The 21,287-nt window shown below is 38.9% G+C and overlaps 1 protein-coding gene across 1 annotated transcript; it reads left to right on the top strand.

The window, feature by feature from the left end:
• The first annotated feature begins 6,692 nt into the window (after window positions 1-6,692).
• Window positions 6,693-8,348, top strand: LOC115867352 (palmitoyltransferase ZDHHC6-like). Its single transcript, XM_030883625.3, has 2 exons — window positions 6,693-6,969; window positions 7,062-8,348. Exons 1-2 carry the CDS (start codon window positions 6,831-6,833, stop codon window positions 7,850-7,852), a joined length of 930 nt encoding a protein of 309 aa, XP_030739485.1. The 5' UTR covers window positions 6,693-6,830; the 3' UTR covers window positions 7,853-8,348.
• The last annotated feature ends 12,939 nt before the right edge of the window (window positions 8,349-21,287 follow it).

Genomic DNA, 21,287 nt, shown 5'->3' with positions numbered 1-21,287 from the left:
TACTTCCTAAGCTTTTCTTAAAGGTGCCTTGTGTTCAAAGGCTACAAACCCCTCAATATATGATTATGTAATGGAAAGCTATCCCATGTTCTCTTCCTACTAAGGTAGATTATTTTTTAAGTGATTTCTGACACTTTTTCTGAAATCCAAACTTAATACATCATATTTTATGTTTGTTATTTCTATTCCAGCAGGTGCATCCTGTGCTTATATGTAACCAATCCAAACTTTCATTCTATGGCACAGATTTTCATCTAGGTGTATTCCCAGTCCCTGTGTGTAATATTGCTTGAAAAAAATCTTTACTCTTCATCTCTGATAACAACAACAACATAATTACAGTAAGTATTATATAATTCCTTATGTGATTCTGGCCTCCTCTGTGATCTGCCAGTTCACTGGAACCTGAGTCAAGTTCACTTAATGTCTAACAAAGTAGGAGCAATCAATGCTATTGAATTACTTTACTTCAATACTTTGTTCTGTTTAATTCCTGTTTTGATAAGGTTTATCTTTAAATTTTTTTATTGAGGTATAATTGACATATAACATTATATTGGTTTCAGACATAGAACATAATGATTTGATATTTGTATATGTTGTGAAATGATCACCACAATAAGTCTATTTACCATCTGTCACCGTACAAAGTCAATCTTTAGGATTTACTCTCTTGGCGACTTTCAAGTATGCTCTAGAATATTATTGTCTGCAGTCACCATGCTGTACATTACATCATCATGCTTTATTTATTTTATAACAGGAAATTTGTGCCTCTTGATCCCCTTCACCTGTTTCGCCTGCTCCCCACTCCCCTGTCATCTGGCAATCACCGTTCTCTGTATCAGTTACTTTTGTTTTGTTTTGTTTTATTTGTTTGTTTGTTTTGTTTTTGAGATTCTACATATAAGTGAAATCATACAGTATCTGTCTTTCTCTGACTTATTTCACTTAGCATAATTCCCTCAAGATTCAACCATGTTGCTGCAAATGGCAAGATTTCATTCTTTTTTACACCTGAGAAGTAGTCCATGTTATTTATATATCACATCTTCTTTATCCCTTCATCCATCGGTGGACATTTAGGTTGTTTCCATATCTTGGCTATTGTGAACAATGCTTCAGTGATCATGGGGGTGCATATATCTTTTCAAATTAATTTTTTGCTTTGTTTTGTTTTCTTCAGATAAATACCCAAAAGTGGAATTGCTGGATATAGGGTAGTTTTATTTTTAAATTTTTTGAGGAAACTCCTTAATGTTTTCCAGTTTTCATTCCCACCAGCAGTGCTTGAGGGTCCCCTTTTCTCCCCATGCTCACCAACACTTGTTATTTCGTGTCTTTTTGATAATAGCCATTCTAACAGATGTAAGGTGTGGTATTGACTTGCATTTCTCTGATGGTTAGAGATGTTGAGCATCTTTCCATTTGCCTGTTAGCTATCTGTATATCTTCTTGGGGAAAATACCTATTCAAATCCTCTGCCCATTTTTTAATCTGACTGTTTTATTTTTGCTATTGAGTTTTATGAGTTCTTGATAAATTTGAATATTAACCCCCCATCAGATACACAATTTGCAAACATTTTCTCCCATTCAGTAGATTGTCTTTTCATTTTGTTGATGGTTTCCTCTGCTGTGAAGAAGCTTTCTAGTTTAATCTAGTCCCACTTGTTTATTTTTGCTTTTGTTGCCTTTGCTTTTCAAGTCAGATCCAAACATTCATCAAGTCTGATGTCATACGTTTTCTTCTAGAAGTTTTATGGGTTCAGGTCTTACATTCAAGTCATTTATCCATTTTGAGTTAATTTTTGTGTATGGTGTGAGACAGTGGTCTAGTTTCATTCTTTTGCATGTGGCTGTCCAGTTTTTTCCCAACACCACTTATTGAAGAGACTGTCCTTGCCCCCTTTGTCATAAATTAATGGACCATAAATGCATGGGTTTATTTCTGCGTTCTCTATTTTGTTCCCTTTATCTATGTGTCTGTTTTTATGCCAATAGTGTATAGTTTTGATCACTATAGTTTTGTATTATAGTTTGAAATCAGGGAGGATAGGATTAATAGTTAAGCAAATCATTGCTTCCTTTTGGAATATTCCACAGTTCCTTTTTGAAATGATTATATTGCATAAGTGCCTTCTTTAATTTACTACCTAATTTCTATAGCAATGTTATAATTTTAAAACTGCTTTTCTTGTATATACATTTTATAATCTAATTTCAACATTGAGTTTTCACCCTTCACTCTAGTCATTGACTCCAACCTCTGCCCATTTCTCTGCTTTTGGCTAATGCTCTGAATAACTGTTCAAAATTGTTCGAGTTATAATTAAAATTTTTTTCACAGTCTTGCTCAGGAAAGAAGCAGAGAAAAATCAAATAACTCATTGAATAATGAGTTAAATGGACCTATTTATCCTGTAGTCTTCCAAGAATCCTGCGGCTCTACCGCTGTCACTGTGTGAACCCTGTTGGAATATTGGTCAACAGAAATGATCAGATATTCATAGTGGTTACTTTCTATAAGCAAATTTTTATTTACAGTCCTGTGTATTATCTGATCTTTAAAAATTAATAGAAAAGGATTTTAAAAACCTCAGCAACAAAAATTAATTTTCAGGAAAGAATGTGTTTTAAGATGTGCCAATATTCAAAATGCTCCATTGTTACCTTTTAAAAAAAATTTCAACCTGTAATAGACTAGCTGATTGTCCTTTGAACAAATTTAATTACTATAAGAGTGAGATTTTTATTCTGAGCATTCATAGAAAATGCTCTACAGAATTTAACAAACATCATTTAACAAACTGACTAAAGATGTTGTCACATGCAATTGTCAATCAGAGATTAAAATAATTATATTCTAAATCAGTAGTCTATAATCTTTTATTACCCCTCAAATACCTCTCATGAATAGCATGGCTTGAAAGATTATGTGTACCAAACTGTAGTTATTGTCAATTTATTTTCCAGTGCTTATGAATCAAAATTTCATATAAAAACTTTTAAATTAATTCCCCACAAGATACTAACTAATTAACTGTAACTTTATAGAGGAGAAACCCATCAGGCACCACCTTAACCAAGTGGTCAAAGTTAGTATAACCAGTAAGAGAACAAATAGATATCATTTGCCTCTGGATATGATGTACTGAGGTGGATAGAATATTGTTTTTTGTATTACTGCCGAAAATGTATAACCTGAATCTAGTAAGAAGGAAACATCAGATAAAACCAATTGAGAAACATCCTGCAGAATAACTTACCTGTGTTCCTCAAAATGTCAAGATAATGGAAAAGTAAAGACTTAGAAACTTTTTCCAGATTAAAAGAGACATGAAAATTAAATGCGACACATGAATAGAATCCTGGATCAGATTTTTAAAATTCTCCTGTAAAGGCCGTTAATTGGACAATAGGCAAAATTTAAATGACTTGTAGATTAAACAATAGTAGTGTATCAATGTTTATTTGATTATTTTGATAATTATCCTATAATTAAGAGAATGTCATTTTTAAAACAAAATACACACTAAAAAAGGGGAATTCTGTCAACAAATTACTCTGAAAGGATTTACACACACATATACATATATATGTGCATATATATACACACATGTATGTACATACCTATATGTATATACTTATTTCCATAAACACATATGGAGAGAGAGAGACAGAATGGTAACGAGAATATGATAAGTGCTAATTAATATTCAGGGTATCAGGAATATGGATAAATATTAAAATATACAGGAATTCTTTTATCATTTCTATCTGCCTGAAATTATTTCAAAGTTAAAATTAAAAATTAGAACACAAAAACTTCTTATTGAAATTAAGTAACCATTGTATCCAAGGTGAGATCCAGTCCAAAACAAGTTGATATTTTAGCTTGTGCTGGAAAGTATACAATTACCTTTCTATAGTTGAAAGATTATTACTTTCACAGACTTCTCATGATCTGAAGGCCCCAGAATGAGAAATACTGCTTTAAATCATGTGTTATTGTTATCCGAATTACAATACCTAAAATTTTTATAGAGCCTTAGAGGAATTATGCCTCTGCAAAGTTGACTATTTGCTTGCACACTGTTTTTAATGAATGTTTCGTCAAAGACCTTCATCAAAAAAGTTTAACAAACTGTTTTTGAATTACAGTAACCATTAGTAAAAAGATTTTTTTAAATATACTGACCTTGTTTATGTGACGCTTCTAAACTCACTTATTAGCTCTGGTAGCTTTTTTGGGTAGACTCTTCAGGATCTTTCGTCTTCTGAATGTAATCTTTTTTCTTCAGAAATTTTCTCTTTAGCTTTGATTTTCAGTGGTTTGACTGTGATATGTCCAGGAGTACGTGTGTGTATGTTTTAATATCCTTCTTGAGATACTCTGAGCTTCTTGGATCTGTGGTTTGTAATTTTTCATTAATTTGAAAATTATTTCTTCAAATGTGTCTTCATCTCTGTTTTCTCTCCTTGTGAGACTCCAATTACCTGTGTTCGACGATTTGATATTGTCTCACAGCTCTTACATGCTCCATTTTCCTTTTGCCACTCTTTTTTTCTCTTTATGCTTCATTTTAGACACTTTCTAATGCTTTAACTTCAAGGTCACTAATCCCTGAAATGGAGGTGGAGAGATAGGATCCTGCTGGGGTCATTGGCCTTGCTAAGGATTTGGGTATTTATTTTAAGCAGTGGGAAACCTTTAGAGAATTTCAAGTTAGGGTTGGTGATGGTAGGGGGAGTAATTGTAGTTAATGCAACATACAGTTCAGATCCTACAGTGTTTGTATTTTGCATATTAAAGCCTCCAAGTTCTTGAAGATAAACCAGGATGTGCTAGAAGGCATCATAAATAAGAGAGTAAACAACATTTGAACAACTCAGTGATATGCCAGTATTTTGTACTTGGTTATAGAATGGGCATAGGCAGCTAACCTCTCCAGACCATAGTGCATGGATATAAGTTGTTTAAAAGAGTTACAAAATATGTAAACCAAGTATTTATTGAATACTCATAGGGTGCAGGGATTAAAGTAAAAACAAATATTACAAAATGTAAAGATATTACTTAGAGACGGTATTTCATTTGTTGACCAAAATATTTTCCCAGTGTAGTATAAAGGCTGTAACTTTGAAATATATATGGCATTTTATTACTGTCCTGTCCTTTATACGTCCCAGCTTTATCTACTTTTAGCTCTAATTATCATATCTCCTTTTTCTAGAACAGTCCTATCTACAACTAAACTGTATTTGCCTCTCTAGGAAAGGTTCTCCTACATCAAAATTAGCTTAAGGGGCTTCCCTGGTGGCGCAGTGGTTGAGAGTCCGCCTGCCGGTGCACGGGACGCGGGTTCGTGCCCCGGTCCGGGTGGATCCCGCGTGCCGCAGAGCGGCTGGGCCCGTGAGCCGTGGCCGCTGGGCCTGCGCGTCCGGAGCCTGCGCTCCGCAACGGGAGAGGCCACAACAGTGAGAGGCCCGCGTACCGCAAAAGAAAAAAAAAATTAGCTTAAGACTTATTTTTTCGTAGAAACTTTGCACCTAAGTTTACTTTTTTGCACAAACTATGATACATTTACTTTTCTTTCTTATCGTCCCTACATCCATCTTTTAAATGTAGTAGGTGTTAATTATGAGTAGAATTCAATAAAGTCTCTCTTGATAAGAGCATGTTTATTCTATAATCCTTTTGTAATTTTTTAGATATGCCATTCAATTCTATTAAAAATTTGTATATATAATTCACTTGTTTATATATTTTTCACTTGTCTTTAAAGGTCTGTATGGTTTCACCTTGTTTTCTTCACTCAAGCGTAAATTCTTCAAAGCACAGACTGTGAGTTCATTCTCCTTGATTACTCCTTCATAGTACCAAGCCCAGTGATTCACACGTTGGTGCTCAATTTATGTTTAGGGAAGATTATGGTGGTGGTTCTTAACCTTTTTCTTTCTGTGGCATGCTTTCAAATAATAGAATTTTGGGTGATGTTTGAGGGCATTAGAAACATGAAGCAACTTGAAACAAGTCAACAATTATTACAGAATAATTGCTACTACAGTATATAAAAATGTCTTCAGTATCTGTACGAGCATTTACAGTTACTTCACTGTTTGAATAGAGTTATTTATGGTCCTGAAAGTGTTCTGTTAAAAGTTCGTTGAACAAAAAATTCTCATGGGGGAGAGCTGCGGCGAGGCCGATGGCGGAACAACGCGAGGGTGGAGGCTGGTGCCGAACTCCGGCCTCTAGCACACAGGATTTACTTTCTACTTGCGCTCGGCTGGGGTACCCATGACGGAGTTATCCGAGCCTGAGAAAACCTGCTCCGGGTGAGCCCGAGCCGCCCCGGAAATGCGATGGCCAAAGAGCGGGCACTGAGGACCAGACCGAGATTGGATTTCAAACCAAGGTACTGGATTCTCCTAGAAAACATAAAGAGTGTGTAACAGTGAACATGGCATAATCTGCATTAACATCCCACAATGTGAAGGCATGACAATTAAGGAACACACGTGGACTTGTGGCACATGGAAATGTATGCACAGAAAAAGGAAATCTATAGTTCTTTAAAAACAGGAACGAGTTCTTCCTCACCAAAATGGGTACATTCTGCTCAGTTATCAAGTTTGAAAATCTACAAGAAGTAAAGAGACTTTGTCACTGGGGTCCCATTATAGCCCTTGGTGTTATAGCAATATGTTCTACCATGGCCATGATTGACTCTGTGTTGTGGTATTGGCCTTTACATACCACTGGAGGAAGCATGAACTTCATCATGTTGATAAATTGGACTGTCATGATTCTTTATAATTACTTCAATGCCATGTTTGTTGGTCCTGGCTTCGTCCCTCTGGGGTGGAAACCGGAAAATTCTCAGGATACCATGTACCTCCAATATTGTAAAGTCTGCCAAGCATACAAGGCACCACGGTCACATCATTGCAGAAAGTGTAACAGGTGTGTGATGAAGATGGACCATCACTGTCCTTGGATCAACAACTGCTGTGGTTATCAAAATCATGCTTCGTTCACACTGTTTCTCCTTTTAGCACCACTGGGTTGTATTCATGCTGCCTTTATTTTTGTTATGACAATGTATACACAGCTTTATAATCGGCTCTCCTTTGGGTGGAACACGGTAAAGATTGATATGAGTGCAGCCCGGAGAGATCCTCTTCCGATTATTCCGTTCGGATTAGCTGCATTTGCTGCCACCTTGTTTGCCTTGGGATTAGCTTTAGGAACAACCATAGCTGTTGGGATGTTGTTTTTTATCCAGATGAAAATAATTCTCAGAAACAAAACTTCTATTGAATCATGGATTGAAGAGAAGGCTAAAGATCGAATTCAATATTATCAACTAGATGAAGTCTTTGTTTTTCCTTATGATTTGGGAAGTAGATGGAAGAACTTTAAACAGGTTTTTACGTGGTCAGGGGTCCCCAAAGGAGATGGACTGGATTGGCCAATAAGAGAAGGCTGTCACCCGTACAGCTTAACAATAGAACAGTTGAAACAAAAAGCAGATAAAAGAGTCAGAAGTGTTCAGTATAAAGTAATAGAAGATTATAGTGGTACCTGCTGTCCTTTGAATAGAGGAATCAAAACCTTCTTCACGAGCCCCTGCACTGAAGAGCCTCGGATAAGGCTACAGAAAGGGGAGTTCATTTTAGCCACAAGAGGCTTACGATACTGGTTGTATGGAGATAAAATTCTTGATGATTCCATTAAAGAAGATGTTTCAAGAATAAGAGGATGGTTCCCTAGAAACTGTGTAGAAAAGTGTCCCTGCGATGCTGAAACAGATCAAGCCCCAGAGGGCGAGAAGAAAAATAGATAGCCACTTTTGAAGTAAAATTACTCTAAGTCTGCTCCATTACTTGAAAATTGTACATATTACTAAAGAATTATGCAATGAGTCTACTCTGGTTAAGGTGTTCTTTTCCTCAAAGGTGCCCTAATGCCATGATCTAAATATTTTTATTATCATTTTGAAATGGAGAAGCCATTCTGCACATACCTTTGAATTCCTGCACCTCGATGCCACCGCTCCCTCTCCCCAAAAGGAAAAACACTTCACCCAAGTAAGTCGATTGCATTTTCTCTAGGATTTTTTTATGCACTGCACACGATGGACCTCACCTGCAGATATAGTTCCCCCTTTGCCAGGAGCATCTGCATGTGATGCTTTTATCCTCTCTCCCCCTCTGCTGAAATTTCTTATGTAATATTCTAGATACTATAGAACTTAATTTGCAGATTCAATGTAAGCTCAGATTTTATTACCCGTCTTTTAATAATGAAGATTTTGTCAAATCAAATAAAGATCAATGGATGTTCTGTATAAAAAAAAAAAAAAAAATTCTCATGCTTTCTGTTATTACATTGATGTCAAGATATGCTTCTTATTTCTTACTGGTAGCTAGTTGTACAACTGCTATACTGAAAACTGCAGAACTCTTGGCATATAGCAATTCCATCCAAACCTATGCATTAAGAGACTTGACAGACTCTAGGGGGATTTCCCTGGTGGTCCAGTGGTTAAGACTCTGCACTTCCACTGCAGGGGGCATGCTGGGGAACTAAGATTTTGCATGCCACGCAGTGCGGCCAAAAAAAAGAGAGAGAGACAACAAACTCTAGCTTGGCTCTAGCAGCTTGAGGCCATGTCCCTAGAAGGACCCCAGACCCCTGAGAAAGATCAATGCTCCCAGGAGAATTTACTGTTTGTTCGAGCCAAAACCTGGTGATAGAGCCCTGAACTCTCTCTTAGAGCAGTTACTTGAGAATGCTTGCAATTATAAATCCTTTCTTTGCCCTCTAAGATGTAAATCTACCACCCAAAACTGTTTCTTCAAAGCCTTGAGAGCTGTCTCTTTGAAATGTAAACATCCAGGGAGATAACTCTCTCTCTCATCCTCAGTCCCTGCATCTGCATAAATAAACAATTTCCTAAAATTCAATATGATAAGTGCTATCATATTGGGGATAACCGCCTAACTTCAGTGGCTGTCTGGCTTCAACTTGCACCAACGCCTCCTGCCATAAAGGTAGATGTTTATTTCTCCTCTGAATAAACTCCAGTGAACAACTCCAGGTGTCCTAGTCACATAAACTAACCCCCCTTAATACCCCTGCAGTGCCTTTCCCTGAACACACCCAGCCTTTTAAGTCTCCAGCCCTTTGTTTCAGGAAAGGTGAGTTCAATTCACATTGGACCCTCTTTCTTATTGCAATAGTATTACTGAATAAAATCTGTCCTCACAGCTTTGACTACTGTCCAGTTTTGTTTTTGACGATATTATATTGCATTACCTGCAGTTGCTGCAGAAAAGTATTTTATATGTTGATCACAATTTAGTAGCATTTCCACTCAGGAAATAAGCACTGGGCAGCCGCATATTGGATCTGTGTTAGGGGACAATGCTCTATGGGTCTCCTGTGTTTCTGCATGACTTGTTTACAAAGGCACTGACTGCCTTTGTTCCAGACAATCTTCTCAAGGATGTTTGTGTAGTGAACAACCCTGGAAGATAAAGTTAGTATCTCCCTTTGGAGCAAAAGGTAAGTCTGTTTATTGTCCAGTATAATAAAGATGGTACCTCCCTTCAGGGCAAACAGGCTTACTGCCCATTATGAAAGATTTAGGTTCCCTGACTTTGGCAGAGATTCCTCCCTGTGATGCAACTCACTGTGTGTGTAGTTACTGTGCAGCCCTCTTTCTATTACCCTGTGGGAAATGGGGCTTAGGGAGCCAGTGGCCCAGAGATCACAGAATAAACTGGATGATGCCACCTGGAAGTGTGGGCATTAACTCCAGCTCCCCATGGGTGAACTTTAACCAGTGGGAAAGACGAGACAAGAGGGAGCTGGACAAATAAATTCCCCCTCCTTCCCCTTCCTTCTTCCCATAGACTACTCCAGGCCACACTTTGCCCTTGCAGCCCATTAAGGGAAATCCTGTGTGCCTGGTGGATGCACCTGCATAGTGGTCTGCTCTGTCTCTTGAAGGCATCTTCTAAGGTGGTAGCCAGGCAGTAATGTACTACATATTGTTTCAAGTTTTCTTACCTCACTTTCTTTTCCTCAACCTCACTGCCCTGGGTTTGCCCTTCCCAACTGAAAGAGCCATTCCTTAATCATTGTCTCAGTTTTCTTGAGAATCCAGGCTGAGGTAGTGGCTAAGTAAAGAAGGAGGACTATAGATTGTAAAAGGATAAACACGTAAAAATATGCTCTCAGGAACACACATTTTAGAAGCATAAATAAACAATTTCCAAAAGTTCAGTATGATAAGTGCTACTATAGAAATATGTATGATTGGCTTCAAGGAGGCAGCCCTGAGAGAGCACTATGGTGTTGAGAACATCTGGACAAAGTACACGTGACTCAAGGCAGAAATGACTTAAAGCAGAATGGACTGATTAAGAAGCAGTTAGGAGACCTTCAAGATGGCGGAGGAGTAAGACATGGAGATCATCTTCCTCCCCACAAATACATCAGAAATACATCTACATGTGGAGCAACTCCTACAGAACACCTACTGAATGCTGGCAGAAGACCTCAGACTTCCCAAAAGGCAAGAAAATCCCCACGTACCTGGGTAGGGAGAAGAAAGAACAAAGACAAAAGAATAGGGATGGGACCTGCACCAGTGGGAGGGAGCTGTAAAGGAGGAAATGTTTCCACACACGAGGAAGCCCCTTTACTGGTAGATATGAGGGGTGGACGGCAGGGAAACTTCAGAGCCACGGAGGAGAGCACAGCAACAGGGGTGCAGAGGGCAAAGTGGAGAGATTCCCGCACAGAGGATCGGTGCCGACCAGCACTCACCAGCCTGAGAGGCTTGTCTGCTCACCCGCTGGGGTGGGCGGGGCTGGGAGCTGAGGCGCGGGATTCGGAGGTCAGACCCCAGGGAGAGGACTGGGGTTGGCTGAGTGAAGACAACCTGAAGGGGGCTAGTGTGCTACGGCTAGCCGGGAGGGAGTCCAGGAAAAAGTCTGGACCTGCCTAAGAGGCAAGAGACCATTGTTTCGGGGTGCGGGAGGAGAGGGGATTCAGAGCACCGCCTAAATGAGCTCTAGAGACGGGCGCAAGCCGTGGCTATCAGTGTGGACACCAGAGGCGGGCATGAGATGCTAAGGCTGCTGCTGCAGCCACCAAGAAGCCTGTGTGCAAGCACAGGTAGCTATACACATGCCCCCCCACCCCGTCCCCCACTGGGAGCTTTGCAGCCTGCCACCACCAGGGTCCCAAGATCCAGGGACAACTTCCCCAGGAGAACACACGGTGCACCTCACGCTGTTGCAAAGTCTGGCCGCCAGCAGACTCGCCCTGCATTCCAGTTATAACTACCTTACCCCTCCCTCCCCCCAGCCTGAGTGAGCCAGAGCCCCCTAATCAGCCGCTGCTTTAACCCCGTCCTGTTTGGGCAAGAACAGATGCCTGAGGGCAACCTAAACACAGAGGCTGGGCCAAATCCAAAGCTGAACCCCAGGAGCTGTGCAAACAAAGAAGAGAAAGGGAAATTTCTCCCTGCAGCCCCAGGAGCAGCAGATTAAAGCCCCACAAGCAACTTGAGGCACGCTGCCTCTGTGGAATACCTGAATAGACAACGAATCAACCCAAAATTAAGGCAGTGGACTTTGAGAGCAACTGTAGACTTGAGGTTTGCTGTCTACGACTGATTCGTTTCTGATTTTTACGTTTATCTTAGTACAGTTTTTAGCACTGTTATCACTGGTGGATTTGTTTATTGATTTGGTTGATCTCTTCTTTTCTTTTTTATTACTTTTTTATGTTAGTAATTTTTAAATTTTTAATTATTTTGTTTATTTATTTATTTATCTTTTCTTTTTTTCTCCCTTTTCTTCTAAGCCATGTGGCTGACAGAATCTTGGTGCTCCAGCCTGATGTTAGGCCTGAGCCTCTGAGATGGGAGAGCCAAGTTCAGGACATTGGACCACCAGAGACCTCCTGGCCCCATGTAATATCAATCAACAAGAGCTCTCCAAGAGATCTCCGTCTCAAAGCTAAGACTCAGCTCAACCCATCAGCCAGCAAGCTCCAGTGCTGGATGCCCCAGGCCAAACAACTAGCAAGACAGGAACACAACTCCACCCATTAGAACAGAGGCTACCTAAAGTCATAATAAGTTCACAAACACCCCAAAACACACCACCAGACACAGCCCCGACCACCAGAAAGACAAGATCCAGCCCCACCCACCAGAACACAGGCAACATTCCCCTCAACCAGAAAGCCTACACAAGCCACTGAACCAACAATACCCACTGCGAGCAGACACCAAAAACAACGGGAACTACGAACCTGAGGCCTGCAAAAAGGAGACACCAAACACAGTAGGTTAAGCAAAATAAGAAGACAGAGAAATATGCAACAGATGAGGGAGCAAGGTAAAAACCCACCAGACCAAACAAATGAGGAGGAAATAGGCAGTCTACCTGAAAAAGAATTCAGATTAATGATAGTAAACATGAGCCAAAAACTAGGAAATAGAATGGAAAAAATACAAAAAGTGTTTAGCAAGGACCTAGAGAAACTAAAGAGCAAACAAACAATGACAAACAAACAATAAATGAAATTTGAAATTCTCTGGAAGGAATCAATAGCAGAATAACTGATGCAGAAGAATAGATAAGTGACCTGGAAGATAAAATAGTGGAAATAACTACCACAGAGCAGAATAAAGAAAAAAGAATGAAAAGGATTCAGGACAGTCTCAGAGACATCTGGGAAAACATTAAACACACCACCATTCAAATTATAGGGGTCCCAGAGGAGGAAGAGAGAAAAAAGGGACTGAGAAAATATTTGAAGAGATTATAGTTGAAAACTTCCCTAACATGGGAAAGGAAATAGTCAATCAAGTCCAGGAAGCACACAGAGTCCCATACAGGAGAAACACATGAAGACACATGTTAATCAAACTATCACAAATTAAATACAAAGAAGAAATATTAAAAGCAGCAAGGGAAAAGCAACAAATAACATACAACGGAATCCCCATAAGGTTAACAGCTAATCTTTCAGCAGAAACTCTGCAAGCCAGAAAGGAGTGGCAGGACATATTTAAAGTGATGAAAGGGAAAAACCTACAACCAAGATTACTCTACTCAGCAAGGATCTCATTCAGGCTCGACGGAGAAATTAAAACCTTTACAGACAAGCAAAAGCTAAGAGAATTCAGCACCACAAAACCAGCTCTACAGCAAATGCTAAAGGAATTTCTCTAGGCAGGAAACACAAGAGAAGGAAAAGACTTACAATAAGAAACTGAAAACAATTAAGTAAATGGTAATAGGAACATACATATCAATAATTACCTTAAACATGAATGGATTAAATGCTCCAGTCAAAAGACATGGACTGACTGAATGGATACAAAAACCAGACCCATATATATGCTGCCTACAAGAGACCCACTTCAGACCTAGGGACACATACAGACTGAAAGTGAGGGGATGGAAAAAGATATTCCATGCAAATGGAAATCAAAAGAAAGCTGGAGTAGCAATTCTCATATCAGACAAAATAGACTTTAAAATAAAGACTATTACAAGAGACAAAGAAGGACACTACATAATGATCAAAGGATCAATCAAGAAGAAGATAGAACAATTGTAAATATTTATGCACCCAACATAGGAGCACCTCAATACATAAGGCAAATGCTAACAGTCATGACAGGGGAAATCGACAGCAACACAATCATTGTAGGGGACTTTAACACCCCACATTCACCAATGGACAGATTGTCCAAAATGAAAATAAATAAGGAAACACAAGCTGTAAATGATACTTTAAACAAGATGGACTTCATTTATATTTATAGGACATTCCATTCAAACACAACAGAATACACTTTCTTCTCAAGTGTTCATGGAACATTCTCCTGGATAGATCATACCTTGGGTCACAAATCAGGCCTTGGTAAATTTAAGAAAACTGAATCATATCAAGTATCTTCTCCAATCACAATGCTATGAGACTAGATATGAATTACAGGAAAAAATCTGTAAAAAAAATACAAACACATGGACGTTAAACAATACACTACTAAATAACCAAGAGATCACTGAAGAAATCAAAGAGGAAATAAAAAAATATGTAGAAACAAATGACTATGAAAACACGATGACCCCAAACCTATGGGATGCACCAAAAGCAGTTCTAAGAGGGAAGTTTATAGCAATACAATCTTACCTCAAGAAACAAGAAACAACTCAATTAAACAATCTAAACTTACACCTAAAGCAATTAGAGAAGAATAAAAAAAACCCAAAGTTAGCAGAAGGAAAGAAATCATAAAGATCAGATCAGATATCAAGGAAAAAGAAATGAAGGAAAAAATAGTAAACATCAATAAAACTAAAAGCTTGTTCTTTGAAAAGATAAACAAAATTGGTAAACCATTAGCCAGACTCATCAGGAAGAAAAGGGAGAAGACTCAAATCAACAGAATTAGAAATGAAAAAGGAGAAATAACTACTGACACTGCAGAAATACAAAGGATCATGAGAGATTACTACAAGCAACTATAGACCAATGAAATGGACAACCTGGAAGAAATGGACAAATTCTTAGAAATGCACAACCTTCCAAGACTGAACCAGAAAGAAATAGAAACTATAAACAGACCAATCACAAGCACTGAAATGGAGACGGTGATTAAAAATCTTCCAACAAACAAAAGCCCAGGACCAGATGGCTTCACAGGAGAATTCTATCAAACATTTAGAGAAGAGCTAACACTATCCTTCTCAAACTCTTCCAAAATATAACAGAGGGAGGAACCCTCCCAAACTCATTCTACAAGGCCCCCATCACCCTGATACCAAAACCTGACAATGATCTCACAAAAGAAGAAAGCTACAGACCAATATCACTGGTGAACATAGATGCAAAAGTCCTCAACAAAATGCTAGCAAACAGAATCCAACAGCACATTAAAAGGATCATACACCATGATCAAGTGAGGTTTACCCCAGGAATGCAAGGATTCTTCAGTATAAGCATATCAATCAAAGTGATACACCATATTAACAAATTGAAGGAGAAACACCATATGATCATCTCAATAGGTGCAGAAAAAGCTTTCGACGAAATTCAACACCCATTTATGATAAAAACCCTGCAGAAAGTAGGCATAGAGGGAACTTACCTCAACATAATAAAGGCCATATATGACAAACCCAAAGCCAACATCATTCTTTTTTTTTTTTTTTTTGCGGTACACGGGCCTCTCACTGCTGTGGCCTCTCCTGTTGTGGAGCACAGGCTCTGGACGCGCAGGCTCAGCGGCCATGGCTCACGGGCCCAGCCACTCCGCGGCATGTGGAATCTTCCCGGACCGGCGCATGAACCCGTGTCCCCTGCATCGGCAGGCGGACTCTCAACCACTGCGCCACCAGGGAAGCCCCAACATCATTCTTAATGGTGAAAAACTGAAACCATTTCCACTAAGATCAGGAACAATACAAGGTTGTCCACTCTCACCACTGTTTTTCAGCATAGTTTTGGAAGTTTTAGCCACAGCAATCAGAGAAGAAAAAGAAATAAAAGGAATCCAAATAGGAAAAGAAGAAGTAAAGCTGTCACTGTTTGCAGATGACATGGTACTATACATAGAGAATCCTAAAGATGCTACCAGAAAACTACTAGAGCTAATCAATGAATCTGGTAAAGTAGCAGGATACAAAATTAATGCACAGAAATCTCTGTATTCCTATACACTAATGATGAAAAATCTGAAAGAGAAATTAAGGAAACACTCCCATTTACCATTGCAACAAAAAGAATAAAATACTTAGGAATAAACCTACCTAAGGAGACAAAGACCTGTATGCAGAAAACTATAATACAATGATGAAAGAAATTAAAGATGATACAAACAGATGGAGAGATGTATCATGTTCTCGGATTGCAAGAATCAACACTGTGAAAATGACTATACTACCCAAAGCAATCTACAGATACAGTGCAATCCCTATCAAACTACCAATGTCATTTTTCACAGAACTAGAACAAAAAATTTCACAATTTGTATGGAAACACAGAAGACCCCAAATAGCCAAAGCGATCTTGAGATAGAAAAACAGAGCAGAAGGAATCAGGCTCCCTGACTTCAGACTAACTACAAAGCTACAGTAATCAAGACGGTATGGTACTGGCACAAAAACAGAAATATAGATCAATGGAAGAGGAGAGAAAGCTCAGATATAAACCCATGCACATATGGTCACCTTATTTTTAATAAAGGAGGCAAGCATTTACAATGGAGAAAAGACAGCCTCTTCAATAAGTGGTGCTGGGAAAACTGGAGTGCTACATGTAGAAGAATGAATGAAATTAGAACACTCCCTAACACCATACACAAAAATAAACTCAAAATGGATTAAAGACCTAAATGTAAGGCCAGACACTATCAAACTCTTAGAGGAAAACATAGGCAGAACACTCTATGACATAAATCACAACAAGATTCTTTTTGGCCCACCTCCTTGAGAAATGGAAATAAAAACAAAAGTAAACAAATGGGACCTAATGAAACTTAAAAGCTTTTGCACAGCAAAGGAAACCATAAACAAGACAAAAAGACAACTCCCAGAATGGGGAAAATATTTGCAAATGAAGCAACTGACAAAGGATTAATCTCCAAACTTTACAAGCAGCTCATGTATCTCAGTATCCAAAAAACAAACAACCCAATCGAAAAATGGGCAGAAGATCTAAATAGCATTTCTCCAAAGAAGATACACAGATTGCCAACAAACACATAAAAGGATGCTCAACATCACTAATCATTAGAGAAATGTACATCAAAACTACAATGAGATATCACCTCACACCAGTAAGAATGGCCATCATCAAAAAAATCTACAAACAATAAATGCTGGAGAGGGTGTGCAGAAAAGGGAACCCTCCTGCACTGTTGGTAGGAATGTAAATTGCTACAGCCACTATGGAGAACAGTATGGAGGTTCCTCAAAAAACTAAAAATAGAACTACCATATGACCCAGTAATCCCACTACTGGGCATATACCCTGAGAAAACCATAATTCAAAAAGAGGCATGTACCACAATGTTCACTGAGGCACTATTTACAGTAGCCAGGTCATGGAAACAACCTAAGTGTCCATCAACAGATGAATGGATAAAGAAGATGTAGTGCATATATACAATGAGATATTACTCAGCCACAAAAAGAGACAATATTAAGTTATTTGTAGTGAGGTGTATGGACCTAGAGTCTGTCATACAGAGTTCAGTAAGTCAGAAAGAGAAAAACAAATACTGTGTGCTAACACATATATATGGAATGTAAAAAAAAAAAAAAGGTTCTGATGAACGTAGGGGCAGGACAGGAATAAAGACACAGTCTTAGAGAATGGACTTGAGGACATGGGGAGGGGAAAGAGTAAGCTGGGACGAAGTGAGAGAGTAGCATTGACATATATACACTACTAAATGTAAAATAGATAGCTTGGGAAGCAGGTGCATCGCATGGGGAGATCAGCTCAGTGCTTTGTGACTATCTAGAGGGGTGGGATATGGAAGGTGGTAGGGAGATGCAAGAGGGAGGGGATATGGGCATATATGTATACATATAATTGATTCACTTTGTTATATAGCTGAAACTAACAAAACATTGTAAAGCAATTATACTCCAATAAAGATGTTAAAAATATGTATGATTTTATATTATGTACTAGGGACTTAAATGAAAGCTGATTAATTCTGGAGAGTGGATGGGGATGTCACAGCAAACCACAGAGAAGAGGTATGTATTAGTTTGTTTGGTTTGCTGTAACAAACTACCACAAACTGAGTGGCACAAACAATAGAATCTTACTGTCACACAGTTCTGGAGGCAAGAAGTTTGAGATGAAAGTGTTGGTCGCATTGGTTCCTTCTGAGGGCTCTGAGGGATATATCTGTTATATACCTTTCTCCTAGCTTCTGGTGGTTGTGGCATTTCTTGGCATGTAGATCTCTGCCTTCATCTTTACGTGACATTTTCCCTGTGTGGGTGCCTGTGTCCAAATTCCTCCACTAACCCTTTTTAAAAATTTTTTATTGGAGTAGAGCTGGCTTACAATGTTCTGTTAGTTTCAGGTGAACAGCAAAGTGAATCCCCTTCGGTAACCATAAGTTTGATTTTGAGATCTGGGAGTTGGTTTCTGTTTTGTAAATAAGTTCATATGTATAATTTTTATCAGATTCTGCATATAAGTGATATCATATAATATTTGTCTTTCTCTAAATTTCCCCTTTTTATAAAGACACCAGTCATTTTGGATTAGGGGCCCACCCTGTTCCAGTATGACCTCATCTTACTAATTACATCTGCAATGGCTCTATTACCAAATAGGGTCACATTCTAAGGTACTGGGGATTAGGACTTCAACATATAATTTTGGGAGGACACAGTTCAACCCATAAGAAGATGGTACATTTGAGCTTGACCTCAAATCTTCAGTAGGAATTTGCCAGGCTGACAGTGGAGAGCTGAGATTATACACATCATGAATGACACAGGGGTGCATGGAGCTTTGGAAATGTCTGGTTAATTTTAGGGAAGACCAGAATATAGCTAGTAGGGCTAGTTCAAGGCAGGGAGGAACTGACTGGAGATGATTGTGGCAAACAGGTTGGAGGCTTCATGTGTCTCAATGAGGGGATGGTCCTTTATTCCGTAGTCCGTTGGAAGCTACCCAATGTTTGTTAAAGATTACTTCTGTTACTTCTTCTTAATTATAGAAGCAACTGGTGTGTGTAACTGACATGTCAGCTGGGACTTCCCTGCCACTTGGAGTGTTTAACATGGCTTGACCCCCAAGTTTACCACCTCTTAGAATCCTGGGCTTCCCCTACTGCCTCCCCAGCAACTTTATAATTCTCTTCATGGGGTGTTGCTTCCTACTACATCAATCTAGATTAGAAGCCCTGTTTCTCTAATTTCCAATAAAAACAACAACAACTAACATTTCAGTGTTTAGAAACTCTGAGAGGCTTTGGAGATGGTTGCATGGCAGAACTTGCAGCTTTGCCATCTCTCTGATTTCATTCCTTCCTCGTCTGCCTGGAGCAACAAATCATTTCTCATTCCTCACGAGGAACAGTTCTGCCTACATTCAACTCATTTGGGATCTCATTTTCTGTGCCAAGCATGCATTTGAGTATTTTTTCCCAAACAAATATAATTCTCTTCCCATCTCAGAAATAAAATTCTCTCATCTCATGTATGTTTTAAAGAGCTTAGAAAACACACCAATAAAAGTGTAAAAATTACCCATCCTATTATAAAACGGTTAATATTTGGTATCTTTTGTTTTAGCTGTTAATATATTCTATAACTGGGCTCATTCTGTATATATTAATACATTTTTGTAACTGGATTTTAAAAACTTTTTATATTACATTATGGGAAATTTCCAATGTTGCCAAAATATATTTGCAAACCTAATTTTCAATGGTTTTATGTATTTTTAATATGGGCTGAATCAATTTACTTAGAGTTTTCTCTATGGTTGGACAGTTAGGTTTCCTGATTTTTTTAAATTTATTTATGTATTTATTTATTTTTGTCTGCTTTGGGTCTTTGTTGCTGTGCTCGGGCTTTCTCTAGTTGTGGCGAGTGGGGGCTACTCTTCATTGTGGTGTGCAAGCTTCTCACTGTGGTGGCTTCTCTTGTTGCGGAGCATGGGCTCTAGGCACGCGGGCTTCAGTAGTTGTGGCTTGTGGGCTCAGTAGTTGTGGCTTGCGGGCTCTAGAGCACAGGTTGTGTAGTTGTGGCGCACGTGGGATCTTCCCGGACCAGGGCTCAAACACGTGTCCCCTGCATTGTCAGGTGGGCTCTTAAGCACTGCGCCACCAGGGAAGTCCCAGGTTTCCTGATTTTTATTGTTGTAAATTATGCCATGGTAAATGTTTTGATACATGAATCTTGATCTGAATTTTTAATTATTACATTATGACAGATAACTAGATGAGACATCATTGAGTCAAAGGATAGGAATATTTCAAGGCTCAAGATGCCTTCATTGCTTCTAGAAAAGTTTCTTGAAACAGGGGAGTGGCATGATCAGATACACGATCTGAATCAGAATCTTGGGAAAAGATAATTAGAAGTTAAATGGCAAATAGAGATTGGGAGGGTGTAGACATAGAGATTGGGATGCAGTTTAGGGATATTTGTAAAATAGAGTCAAAAGGGCTTGCTGATTATGGAGGTGAGAAACCAAAGAAAACTGCTTTGCTTTCCAACCTGCCTAACTGGGGGAATACTGAAGTTGCTAATACAGAAAGAGAAGATGGCAAGGTGTGTAGATGTGTAGAAGAGGATAATTTGGTTTGAGACTTTTTTTTTACTTCAATTATACACCTATTTTGAATGGCTTTAAGTGGAATCAAATAGGCATTTGGAAATATGTTTACTGGTGGGGAACATCTGTAACTTTTGCCTCCCCTAAATATGGGACTAACTTTAGAATTTTTTTAAAAGGAGGGCATTGGGGTGACAAGCTGGTTAGAAGAAGTCTTGTCTTAAAGCTGCATTTTTTTTTTTAGCAAACTCCTGTTTTTGTTTTAATTTAGATAGCATGTGTATTTAGTTATGCAAACGGAGATTGGAGAACACTAAAGATTCTAAGTCAGCCCTGGATAGCCACTGCTGGCATCCATTGCTTCTCATTCTGTTAATACCACTTCAATTTTCCTTGGGAGAATCACCCCTCTCCCACTCCCGCTTCCTGTGGTTTTAGCGCACCTGGCACTACTCTGTGGATCCAAGGATGGGCATGTATCTCAAGTCAGCCAATCAGAGTCCATGGGGTTGAAGTCAAGGAGTTTCCAGGGGAACTGCTGAAATACTCTTTCCACAGGGATTGCTGAGAGAATCAGATGGTAGAACTGGAGTTGTTAGCAGCTATTTTGCTGATCTGGCAATGGAGTCAACCCAAAGGAAAACAGAACTGAGTTAATTCTGATGACCTGGTTCTGATGTTATCTCTCGAGCCCTAGGATCCAAGTGCATAGATACCAGTTCTAGTTGCAGTACTTTTCGGCATTAAAATTCCATTTTTATCTTAAGCCATTTTGAGTGGGTTTCTGTAACATACAACTAAAAAAGTCCTGACTAATACAGTATTGAAGATCAGAAAAATGTTCAAGTTTTCAAAAGTTTCAACTATTCAAAATAAAACTAAGAGGAAACCTATTATGACTACACATGTCTTCTCTTTTGTATTTA

The sequence above is a fragment of the Globicephala melas genome, chromosome 2 (assembly GCF_963455315.2).
Source record: "Globicephala melas chromosome 2, mGloMel1.2, whole genome shotgun sequence".
Taxonomy (NCBI): Eukaryota; Metazoa; Chordata; class Mammalia; order Artiodactyla; family Delphinidae; genus Globicephala; species Globicephala melas.
Note: the sequence above shows the minus strand (reverse complement) of the source record. Positions and strands in the feature narration are given on the sequence as shown.

Bases quoted from the DNA above. Each gene is read 5' to 3' on its own strand.
- LOC115867352 (XM_030883625.3), top strand. From the start codon at position 6,831: ATGCCATGTTTGTTGGTCCTGGCTTCGTCCCTCTGGGGTGGAAACCGG. The intron at 6,970-7,061 runs GTGTGTGATGAA...TTCTCCTTTTAG, and splicing joins CATTGCAGAAAGTGTAACAG to CACCACTGGGTTGTATTCAT.